Below are 13,003 nucleotides of genomic sequence, written 5' to 3' on the forward strand. Positions count from 1 at the left end.
ATAAACATAATGTTTCTATGTTCCCTTCACTGTAGAAAAGCTAATTTAGCTCATGTTAGAGCAATAACAACTAGAATGCCTAGAATCAGAATTAAGGTGACCAACCATCCTCCTTTAGGGAGGACAGTCCTCCTTTTGTAAGTTCTGTCCTCTCTCGAAAAGTTTCCTCCTACATGTCCTCCTTTTTGATATTTGAAGACTAATCTGCAGGGCTTTTTTTTTCTCATAGAACGCTCAGAATGGCATTCCGGCACCTTTTTTTGGTGGTTTTTTTTTCAACTTTTGCATGAGCTGTGCTACTCCCGCTACTGGCTTTCAAAAGCCAATAGGACGTGCTGGTGAGCGCGCCAAAACACCCGGCTGGCAAACTTTGCACATGCAAGTTGTCTGTATTATTGTTGCAATGAATAAAATGTTTCTTTTATTTATGATATTTTTTCTTCAATTTATTTGTGTCCTCCTTTTCATTGTAAAAAAGTTGGTCACCTTATCAGAATGTAAGAATGGGAGATCTTCTGATCCAACTCTCTGACTAATGTAAGAATCTACAGCATCACCAATGGATGACACCTGTCCTCTATTTAAACAACTCCAGTTACAGAAAGTCTACTGCTTCCTGTGACAGTCTGTCTCATTCTGAACAGCTCTTGGCATTAGGAATATTATTCTGGTGTCCAACCAAAAGCTATTTCTCTGTAATTTAAATTCACTGGTTCTTGTTCTGTCTTCTGTTCTGCCTTCTACATGGCAGCTCATCAGATATTTGAACACAACTATCACATCTCTAATTGTATTCTCTCATTCTTTCTCATTTGTTTTTCATTCTTCTGCAGATCTGTTCTAATTTGTAAATGTCCATCTTAAAATGTATCCAGAACTGAATGTAATATTTGATGTGCAGATTCACCAAGGCAATACAGAGAAGAATCACTACAAGCCGTTCTACAATTTGTAATAAACTTGATTTTGAGGTTAAGAATTTCTTCTGCCGCCAAAATGTCTACATTAGTACTTTCTGCCAGAAGAGAACACTTTTCCTCATGTCTAAGGATTTTGTAGCAATTTCAGTAGATTCAGAACTTATTTTCAAATCTATCACAAGAAACAATAGATTCTTAAACACCATGTGAGTATAAATTACATCTCTACCCTCTCCTAGGCTGATTTAACATTCAAGGTTTTGTGAGGAAAAGAAAGCCTTCAAATTTTCTGCAAGAAGGTATGTTATCTAGATAGCTTAGTCAGGTTCACAAAAGCCAGTTATTAAATTATTGCACACTTAACAGCTGAGCCCCAAATTCATGTTATTTTAAACTATGCCTGGACAAGCTTATCTATTCAGACAGAATAAGAAGAAAACCCTGGAGGATGTCTGTGAAGGACTGGTCTTTGCAAGCATAGGAAAAGCCAAATACTTGACAGACCCATGAACCAGACTTTCCAGACATGCAGTTGGTCCAAGCAAAATGCAAAATGTGAATTTCTATTTTAGCTCTACAGTAACTGTATTGAGAACATTTGAATTTAAACATGGCTATCCATAGAAAAACAGACTATAAGTATTAACATAATAAATAATAACATTACTTCATTGATTAACATTACTTTGCTTTATTTAATGCTTCTTGTCAAGTTCTGCAATTAAGTACCGAAATGTATGTATTTTAAAACTGTGATAAGTACAAAATGCTAGTGCAAGCTATCTATACCAGCAGAAAATGTCCAGTTTTAAATAGTACTATAAATATTTGTTAGTGTTCATCTTTTCAATTGCTGTTGATTAGCTCTTGGATGCTGATGGCTTTCTTGTAATCAGCAATTGCTTCTTGAATTAATCCCATTTTGCCACGAATATCAGCTCTGAGCTTATACATCAAGGCATCATAAGGCTGAATTGAAAGGGCTGTGAAAAATAACATTTTATTAGGTGATTTTTCAAGAAAATAATAATTATATGCTAACATTTCTACTCAAAATACTGCATGCATTTCATCTTTGAAATTCTTTAAATGTTAATCGATTATTTCTCTTTGGTTGATTCAATTCAGTAAGACGTGAACTTCAATGACTAAAAGTCTAAGCAAGAGGCCTAGCATTAGCTCAAAAAAGTACGTCTGGATTTTGTAAATCTCTAAGCATAGGCAGTGAAAAGTGGTGGGGCAGGATAATAAATCATCCCATGTGCTCTGATCTTTAAAGACCTGCACACTGCAATTTGTTGTAGGATGCAAGGATTTCCCATGCTGAACAGATGGCTAGTGCTGAAAGCTTGAGCAGCACTGATGATCTATTTGTCAAAATGATGAAGGAGATCTTCATACCAGCATAATTCACCCATCACTCCCATCAGCCCCAACAAGTGATTCATTATGTCGAACCATCTCATTCTGGAGTCTTGTACTACCCGTTTTAAGTGATGAGTGTGTCAAGAGATGTATATATTTCAGCTATTAGTACCTTTTGAAATGTCTTCCTCAGCTTGCTCATATTGCTGTAACATGCTGTAGAGATTTGCCTTGTTAAAATATATTGCTGCAGACAAAGGAGACAAGGAAATTGCCTTCTCAAAATCTGTTTTTGCTTCTTCAAATTTTTTTAAGAGCGTATTTGTAATAGCTCGATTCAAGAAAGCAGATTCATTTTGGGGATCAAGTTCTATGGCCTTGTCATAATAGTCATTTGCCTATAAAATTAAATAAAATGTTTTAATTATTTATTATTGTTGATTTGTCAAAATAGTAATACCTTGGATAAAATATAAGTAGAATGCTATCATCTTAACTTGATCTTCAAGAGATCTCCTGTTCTAGTACTGCAAGCCAATATTGTTTTACTTTATTGTTTTCCTCATCAATTATACCATTTGTTCACTCATTTCTTCTGGAGAATTCAGATTAATCATTGTTGCATCCCCATATTTTTGGTTCCTGTTTTTAAATACATTAATTTCTACTATAATTGAACTGTAGATGCAGAAAAAAACTACATTGCTGTAAACTAACCATAGTATTATTATCTCATCTCAGCAAAAAAAATTATTATATAAACAGGAATGGGCAATTTTTGTATAATGGAAGCTATCAATAAAGGATAATAGTTGTAACTCAGGGTTGAAATGAGGGGGTCCTCAGGGCTCTCTGATCTTGGTTGTTTTCTTGCAGATGTTTCATTATCCAAAATAGATATCATCTTCAGTGCTAGTAAGGAATGGAGTTCGCTCTCAATTTATATTTTAAAGGCTTGTATTGTCAGTGTTGGTGAGAGAGGTCTTGGAGGTTCTTTGGTTGGACTATTTACTATTAACAGTAAACTGTTAGCAGGAATTGTTAGCAATTCTTTGATTGGGTTCAGGTTGACAACCTTGTTTTCTGTACTGACATGGACAGTTTTCATTATCTGAGACAGATGTTTCCAAGAATGATTCAAGATTAAGGAAGGCATTTTTGTTGGTCCAGATATCAGAAACATCATCAAGGACAAGTGGTTTGAAGATCTGTTAGCAGAGTCAGAAAAAATCATCTGGAAAGCATTCAAGGATGTCATTGAGAATTTTCTTGGCAACTACAGGGCAACAAACTACATTCAGCTGACTGAGACATCTTACATGTGTATTAACATTGAAATAATATAAGAATGGTCTATTTAATATTTCTGTAGTGAGAGGGAAAGTGAGAGAACTAGCCTGATACCTATGAGCTGGTTGTACTCAGATTAGCTTAGTGACTATTCTTTCTAAATTGCTTCATTTGACAGTAATGCATACACTTCATTTGTTTAGACATTGATCATTCAGTGCAACACCAATATAATACCAGTCTGGTTGCCCATGCATTTTCTGCATGTTTGCAGAAAATGTATTTTCAGTGACATGTTGCACTTCATGGTCGTCTATGCTGTTAAGAAATCTCAACCAGCTGAAATGTAGTTTGTTGCTCTGTAGTTGCCAAATGATTTTTTTTCTGACTCCACTAACAGATCTTCAAACCACTTGCCAATGATGATGTTGTTTAATAGTCTTAAAGATATATTGCAAGATGTAAGCTATTACAAGTAAGGCTGCCTTTTGCTATTAACATTAAAAACTAAAGCAAACAAAACTAAAAATGAAAAAATATTAGGCAAAGAGATGTTAATAATAGTGAAACTACCTCAATAATTCACCAGTCCCCTGGAGCCCCCAGGCCTTAAGACATAACTGTCATTTTAGGCAAAATTTGAAGAAGGCGTTTTTTAAATTTATTGTACTTGACAAGTAACCACTTGTTTGAAACATGTGCAAAAATAAACTAGCATTCTCTTTACAACCCACTGCACTACTGTGCAAAAAAGACAGAACTGTCAAACCTTTTCAGGATTATCTATAATGACTCAGCTGCCAGAAATTAAATTCATTATTACCCTTCTGAGATTTCTGCAAATTATGCATTGAAAATGTCAACATCTTTGATAGTTTTTCTATATATGTGAAAAAATCTTGCTGCTTGTTATCTATATGTGGCACATTGTCAGTCCCTGATGTGAGATAGTCAAATACATCTTAATTTCCTCTGACTTCCCTTTTCTCTAAATGTAAACTCAAGTTGCAAAAGTAGGTTGTGAGTCAATTGCCACTTTACGATGAGTAAAAAACAATTTATTGTACTGAATATATTTTAAAGAGGCCAAAGGGCCTGGGGATAAAAAAAAATTCAAGTAACTTAGTTAAATTTCCTTAAATTACTTGGCCTAGGATTATATATTTTCACGGAATTATTTTTATTTCATTTACTCATCGAAGATTATTAATAGCTGAGTTGACATTCAAGATTGTCAACTCAGCTATTTATTATGTAGTATATATTTGAAATTTGTATTATTATTCACTTATATTTAATAAAGACAAAAATGAGCAATTGGTAGTTATAATTTTAAAAAAGCTTCCGCAAAGGAGATTTTTTTTAAAAAAACCACTATGCCAGCATAAAACCAAATACAAACCTGTGAGAATTGCTTGTTTAAAAAGTAGACATTTGCTGCATTGAAATAGGCTAAAGCATAATTGGGGTCAATGGTGATAGCCTGCTGATAGTCACGCATAGCACAGTTTAAATATCCCATGAACTGATTAATCACACCTCGATTTGTAAGCAATTCTGCGTTAGTGATTATCTGAAATGCAGACAAATAAGATTTTAGATTAAAATGCATAAAAGATGTATAAGATGCAGTACATGTATAAAGTATATCTTAATCTGGTAGCTGGCTTTAAGCTATGGCCCCAAATACTTGAATCTCTCTTTCATAATGGGGTAACAGTGCATGAGAGAGGTGTAAAACATGTTCCAAGGGATGCTACATTTTTAAAAAATAATTTAAAAGTTCCTATCACTGGAACCATATCTATCAAACTTTATTTATTTATTTGATTTATGCAACTGCCCATCTCATAAAATATGATTTTGGGCACATACAAACGTATTAACAATTAAAACCATAAAACACATAAACATAAATAAAAAAAATATTTACAAAAACAAGTATGTGGGAGAACAACCATCATTTGATATCATATAGCCATCTTGTAGGCTTACTAGAGGATCCCCAAGGTTGATCAAAAAAGCCAAGTTTAAAGGTGTCCCAAAAGGCTGGTTAGGCCAGAATTCCCCATGCTGACTGGGGAATACTGGGAACTGAAGTCCACACATCTTAAAGTTGCCAAGTTTGAAAAACACAGCTCTGAAACAGCAAGCGATTGGGGACAGGGAGGAGCACCTATTCCTGTTTCTCCCTTTTTCATGCTTGCATTTTCTGAATACCTGAAAAGGCCTTGTGAGCCAGAATAACCCAAACTCTGAGGAAAGCATTAATTTAAAAGGGCAGAAAATCTTCAGTCTTGCTCAATTAAAAACAACTATTTACCTTTAGTGCAGCATTTGTATCTTGAAAAGCAGCAAAAATGTCCCCCATCTGTAGACAGACTATAGCACGTCCATCATAAGCAATGTGACAGCTAGGATCACAATGAATGGCTGCTGAAAACTGAGTCCAGGCTTTCTGAAATTTTCCAAGCGCCTGAAGTAATGTAACAAAAACATTAATAAATAAAATACAGAAGACTGAAGAGATTATTGGAATGGCCTTAGAAAAGCTGAAATGTATTACTGAAGGAAGATCAAAATAGCAAGTACAGTACTTGTTCCTTTAGTAACTAGGCACTTAATGGTGCCTAAGTAATCATGAATAAATTGGATATGTAATGGAATATATCATATCTTTAGAGATTTGATTAGGCTTGAGTAATAGAGTAATAGAGACCTGGCAGATTGAAGTAGGAAGGTGGGACTAGCTACTTCCCATTAGTTATTTTTCAGTAGAGCAGGCTGAGAGACTGAGCAGGAAATTGTGCAAATTTCAGTTCTGTGACTAGGAACAGCCTGAGGATTCTGTTAGGACTACCCATCTCACAACTTCATGGGATTTCTTACTCATCTGTTCGGAGGTTTTTCAGAACTGATGTTGGAATTCCCCAGCTTCATATCCATTTGAGTGTTGTTTTGTTTGGAATGGCTCAGGAACCATAGCAATAATGACAACAATGGTTTATCCAAACTAATCACAGTGTCAACATATGATACATGTTAAATCCTTCATGTCTCCCCATGACTATGGGCAAACCAGCATGTTGTTAAGGCTGGATTACTAGCAACATCTAATTTTTATAAGGGTCGTGATCTGTTGGATAACCTGCCAAAAAGGCAATTGGATTTATTTGAATTCCAAATAAATTCCAAATGTCATTTGAAAGGTTTTGATCAGTCTGATCAGCAATTCTGTGGATGCTTTGATTAATAGCTGGAATAATGAACGTATTAATTCACAAATGTCCTCTCTGATATGCCTCAAATGTGGCCCAATATATTGATGAACTGTGGGACTTGAATCTGTAAAGCCGGTAGTTATAGAGCAGATGGAAGATTTAATTCAAACTCAGTTTAAAAAAAAGATATAAAGCCCACTTGATGGTTAGGATTGATTGATTACTTGGTTATACGCTATTAAGTCATCTTTGATTCCTAGTGATTACATTTCTCCATGATGATCTATCCCTTTGTTGGGTTATAATATGAATATATATGCAGCAAAAAGTAATTTTTTTCTACATATATTGCTTTGCAGCTTGCTGAGTTTTTCCAGATGGGGGGAGCTGACTGCACTGCTCCTATCATTCTGCTAGAGAACTTTGGGGAATTCTGCTGTTATAATTCAGATTTTGGGGAAATATTTTGTTACATCTTTTTATAGGGATAAGCTACTTGGAATGGTAGGTTCCTCTACATGTCCTCTTGATTTTTACCCAATTTGTTTATAGATTTTAGTTTATTACAGATAAAAGAAGGAAGGCAAACAACCTTCTTGTTGAAAGGAGCCAATTAGAAATAACTCTTTTAAAGAAGCCTGAATTAGATCACTCAAAGAAGGACAATATAGGCCAAATTAATCTTTCAAAGTTGGTTGAAGGGCTCAAAATGGTGTAAGCTCTCAGTTGTAGATAGTTCTCATGAAAGCAGGTATTTTGACCCATTTCAAACTGCTTAAAAGTAGACTATGAGGTTGATATTGCCTTTGCTGGTCTAATCAATGCTTTTAGAGACTTACAGAAAGCACATAATCCTGTTAGTTGCTGTTGACTTATTAGTGGTTTTCAGTATCATCAATCATGATATGGATCATCTAGAATTGGGAATGGACAGCACTTCCTTGCAATTATTCCATTCTATCTATAACCTAAATTCTGAATGAGGTTGCTCCTTGAAATAGGACTATTATATGGCATACCTCTATATTCCATTCTACTACTAATGACTGGAGAAGGCTTGGAACTGAGTACTATTAATATGCTGACGCCATCCAAATATTTCTTTGTAACATCTTCAGGTAACAATCTGGTTTCTTTCAATCTTAAATCAAAAAGCCAATATATCAACTCAACTTCTTCTCTTTCCAGGGTTTTCCATATATATATTTGTAACAATTTCAGAAGCAATAGAAATCCAATTAAATCTGCAACGCTTTTTGAAATTCTGCAAAATGCTTTGCAGTCACCTGTTTCAATTCAGTGCACTGAAGTGGGTCTCCACTTTAATATGCAAATTGTCCAATAGAGTTAGTTCATCAAAGCTTTTTTTTTAATGAAGCTTGCCCTTCAAAGATTTGCATTGCTTTACTTTGTATTAAGTGTAAAAGGATTTCTGCTTGCTTGGGCATCTTCATTAACAGAGCTTAATCCTTGTATTGTTAAGCTCTGTTGAGTCATAGCTGACTCCTGGTGACTCTTGGAATAAAAGCTCTCCAAGCTGTCCTGCCTTTTGCCATATTATGCAATTCTTGCAGGTGCCATTTCTGTGATTCCAGTACCCCATCTCGTCTGCTATCAGCCTGTTACTCTACTTTCATCTATCTTGCCCAGCATGATTATTGTTTCCATCAATCTTTCAGATGCATCCAAAGTATAGAAGAGTTTGCTTCATGATCTTTACTTCTAAAGAACATTTTAGCTTTATTTCTTCTCTTACTGAATAGTTTATTTTCTTGGTTGTCCAAGGAATGTGATATAATCTTCTTCAACCCTATAGCTCAAAGAAGTCAATCTTCTTCCTTATGTCTTTGTGCAAAGTCCATTCCTCACATCCTTATAACATAACAGAAAATGTGCTGGGATGATCTTTCTAAATTTGTCTTACTTGAAACATCTGAGTTTTCCATGAGCTTGTCCAGACCTCTCAATGTGCCTTTTTGCCCTTCGTTAGTCTTCTCTAAATCACTTTTGCACACTTGCCATTTTTATCAATTCTGGAGCCTAGAAAACTATAATTTCAACTGCTTTTGTCACCTCAGCTTAACACTCAGTATTGTATAAATATGATCTAATTGGACTAAAGTGTGCTAAATACTACAGCAATTCAAACTGTTCTGTAGAGAGAATCACAATAATGCAAAATGTAATAGCAATGTAGCAAAATTATCTGAATGTGAAGGGAAACTATTGGTCTGTCAGTTAATATAAAGCCTGCAGTTACCCACCCTTGCTTTGTAATAATGTCCCACAGCTTTACAAAGTCTGCCTGCTTTTTCCTCTTCAGTTGCTTTACCTAATCAGAAGAAATGCCTTTTAAAAGCCAGGGAAGAAACAAAGAGGCTATATAGATAGACTCCATTGCTAAGTGGTCACTATGTGAAACATCATGGGACTGCAATGAACTTACAACATCATTTTCCATATGGTTGTTAAGGAAGACATTATATGACCACATCAATGACATTTTAATGCCAGTTTGTCCATTGATTCTGCTTATCAGAAGTTAATTGTGAACTGAACAAATAGCAATCACAAGACTGTGGGATTCTGTGACAATTGTAAATGCCCACTGGTTGCAAAGTGCCTGAATTCACGTATTTTGGGATAGTCATAAGTGCGAGAAAAAGTTATACTGTTATTTTTTCAGTGCCATCATAACTTTGAACAGTCGCTAAACGGGGTATTTTTAAGCAAGGTCTACCTGTATGTGGAATTCTATTTCCCCACATACAAACGCGCACACACACCAATGCTGACAAGAGATCCCACCACTTCTTGTTTCTGAATGAATTTCACCTGGAAATAATTCAACTTTACATTCTCATCTGTTTCACACAGCACAGAAAGAGATATAATGTGAGAAATAAATATTTTCCTGTTTACTAGGAATAATTTCCAGGGAAAGCATTTTTTTCTAAAGTTAAAACTGTGTATGTGTTCATATTTCATTAAGACCAAAAACAAAAGCATTGACTAATACAGAGATTATACAGGACAAGTTATCACCCTACTCTCATTAACTAATAGAGATTTGAACTAAATCAAATAAAATAAAGTAACAAGCAGGGAAGTCTTCTAATGAAATCTAAATTACTCCTTACCAAACAACAATTTTTAATTTATGTTTTGTTTTGTTTTCAGAAAGATAGCATAAAGACACAATCACAACCTGCAAACTGTATCCTAAGCAAAGTCTAGCCTTTATGCACACTGGATTGATATGCACTGCTGTCAGGAAATCCTTTAGGGCTTGTCTAGTGCCTTTGCTATGACCATATTCCAGGTATGCATTTCCTCGACCAATGTAGGCATCCAAAACAAAGGGATTGAGTTTAAGAACTTTAGAAAATGATTCCACAGCTTCTTCGTATTTCTGAAGTCTGAAATCAATGGACATTTAAATGTTAGTGTTTTAACAGTGATTATAATGTTTTGTACATTGAGATATGCATATTTGAACAAAGAAACACGCAAGAGTGCAGAAAACTAAAGTCTAAATATAATTATAGCCACCTTCTCCCCCTATCCTTTGGTTTATTGATTATAATATCATCAAGCTCCTTTTTTCAGCTCTCATTCAGTATTATTGTATTGGGCTGCATCAGAAGGAGATGAGATCAGTAGCTTTCCTGAAAGAGGACTTGTCTTATGTTAAACTGGAATGTAGCTTGTTTATTATTAGGAAATAACAGTGAATTCACTATTATTTCCTAATAATAAACAAATAAACAAGCTGCATTTCAGTTTATATTATAATTTATATTATAATTTAAAGATATAACTTCAAATTAATTCAGTCAATGAAATATTTGAATTAATTCAGTCAATGAAATATTGTGGGTTTTGTTTCCCATATTATTGTTTCAATCCAGGCTGTTGTGGGTTTTTTTTAGTTTTTAATTGTTTTTACTGCTTTTTGGCTTTGTACACTCCCCAAAGTCCATTGGAATTGGGTGGTTATTACAAAAATGAATGAATGAATGAATCTATGCAAGATGATATGATTTTACATGCACTTACTCATTCTATTATATTCTACATGTTCTCTGTAAATCAAACCTCCTCAACCTAGTGCTTTCCAGATGAACTTAAAAATCAGAACATGATTAAAACATAAACCAAGCAATTTTTGTAGCAAATGAAAATGTACTTTGTTCTTGTTCTCATAGAAAGAAGATTCACAATAAATGAGGTGGTGTTACCATTATCATGTTGTGAGAAATACAATAACATAAGTACCTTGGGGAAAAAGTGCACTACTCAATTTCTCAAAATACAGTATTAAACGATATATAAGAAACATGCTGATTTCCTACTGTACTACCCGTTATGGCAGGGGTGTCAAACTCACAACGTCGCATGATGTGTCACAACATATTGCAATTTTTTTTCCATTGCCAGCAATGGGGTGGGCGCAGTTTCGCCATGACGCATCCAGTGCAGGGCCGGCAGTTTGACACCCCTGCTTTATGGAATGTTGTTTCCAAATAACCATTAGAAATTGAACCAAACAGTGAAAATAGATTCAGAAAACACATCTGGCTTCTGGAGAACAAGGTAGACCTTTCTCTTTAATTGGGCTTTCCTAGCCTAGTGACCTCCAGATATGTTTCAGTGTAATAGTTGTCAATCCCAGACAGCATGATAACTATTTAGCTAATAGGAGAGGTGGAAGTGGTAAATCAATACAACCAAGCAACAGACTGAAGGCTGTCTCACATCTGAGCTAGCCCCGTTCTGCAGAGGAGAGAAACTGATGAAAACAGAAATAGCTTGACTGTTTGAATTATGCCTCATGGCTTTTAGAAATGCTTATTCTAGTTCAGGATTGGGGAGTAAGGCATTTGGATGGCGTTGCAAGAAATAAAATGCCTTGGGCCATCACTGTTGCCTTCCTTTCTCCACACCTGCTGCATAAAACTTCTCTGTAACACAAGAGAATCAAACACATGTTCCCAAATCTTATTCAGCAGTGTTTAAGATTACCTGTGATAGCAAAGTCCAATAGCATTCAATAATTCTGTGTTTTTTTGTTCAATCATTGCCACTTCTGCAAAGTCCTAAAACATGGAAAGACACTACATTAAATGTACTGTTTTTTAGAAGCTTAGCCATGCTTAACTTTGCAGCAAAAACAATAAAATTGATACCCATCTAGAAGTACCTATATTCTAAAAGTCACTACTGTATAGGTGAGAAAAAAATGTTCATTTCTTCAAGTAATGATTGCTTTCCTTTTTTCCCTTTTCATTAACTATCTTTTATATTGTAAGCAGCCTTAAGATGTAAGATAGATAACATTTATTGTCATTTTTATACTGTAGGCACAATGGCACACATCAAAAATGAAATTTAGTTGCCCGCTCTCAAAGTGAAACACATACATGACACATACCTAAACATACTATGAACAACATATGTATAGACCCACATCCCTACATATACGTAGCAAATAAATATTAAATATTGTCCATCTTGAATATATAACGCAAGGAGGAAGCTTGAGAGTTCGCAAGGTTAATGCTGTATGGAATGAAACTCTGGCTGAATCTTATAGAGTATAAATCAAGTAATATGGACAAAAATAATAAAATGGATATTACACATGTGATTTTCTGACAATTGAACATTTTATCTCTAGTAAATGCATGCATGTGCAGGCTCTAAAATTTAACAATATCTAAAAGCCCAAGATATTCCTTCAACCAATTTAATACATTTTGGACAAACCAATTTTAAACATTGATGATAATAGAATTGCATATTTATTTATTGCAAATTAATTATATGTTAAGAACTTCCTTTGTTATGGTTAGCTACATTTCTAAATGTATATGAACAGTTTAGCCATGTCTGTAGGCAGCATTGTTTTGTTTCTTTTATCACTTTTCCTACTAGAGATTACAAACTATTTTCAAACAAATCCAAACTACAATGTAGAAACAAGCGTATCTATAATATTAGGGGGGAAATACCTTTAATGCATAATCATAACGTTTCATTTCTATATAAACCAGAGCCCGATTTTTCAGCACTTTCAAGACAATATCCTTGTTTGTCTCAAGATGAAGAACAGTCTCATAATCTATCAAGCTCTAAAACAAACAGAATCCACAAAGCCATCTGTCAATTGGTGAAATAAAAAGCATAACTAATTTTTGTAAAGCA

At 34.6% G+C, this 13,003-nt stretch overlaps 1 protein-coding gene across 8 annotated transcripts in view; it reads right to left on the bottom strand.

Annotated features, from left to right (window-relative positions):
* Positions 1 to 1,595: 1,595 nt before the first annotated feature.
* TTC6 (tetratricopeptide repeat domain 6) overlaps positions 1,596 to 13,003 on the bottom strand; it is a 102,351-nt gene continuing 90,943 nt past the window's right edge. For 7 of the 8 annotated variants that reach the window (XM_039351797.1, XM_039351799.1, XM_039351795.1 and 4 more), the window contains 7 exons: positions 12,811 to 12,930; positions 11,822 to 11,895; positions 10,005 to 10,215; positions 5,899 to 6,051; positions 4,978 to 5,148; positions 2,458 to 2,683; positions 1,596 to 1,903 (listed from right to left, as the gene is read on the bottom strand). In XM_039351797.1, coding sequence (XP_039207731.1) covers positions 1,767 to 1,903; positions 2,458 to 2,683; positions 4,978 to 5,148; positions 5,899 to 6,051; positions 10,005 to 10,215; positions 11,822 to 11,895; positions 12,811 to 12,930 — 1,092 coding nt within the window. In that variant the 3' untranslated portion in view covers positions 1,596 to 1,766. The remainder of the gene's footprint in view (positions 1,904 to 2,457; positions 2,684 to 4,977; positions 5,149 to 5,898; positions 6,052 to 10,004; positions 10,216 to 11,821; positions 11,896 to 12,810; positions 12,931 to 13,003) is intronic. The other variant, XM_039351798.1, reaches the window with a different exon arrangement.

The sequence above is a fragment of the Crotalus tigris genome, unplaced genomic scaffold (assembly GCF_016545835.1).
Source record: "Crotalus tigris isolate CLP2741 ecotype Arizona unplaced genomic scaffold, ASM1654583v1 scf7180000018371.15429387391:27106975, whole genome shotgun sequence".
Classification (NCBI taxonomy): domain Eukaryota; kingdom Metazoa; phylum Chordata; class Lepidosauria; order Squamata; family Viperidae; genus Crotalus; species Crotalus tigris.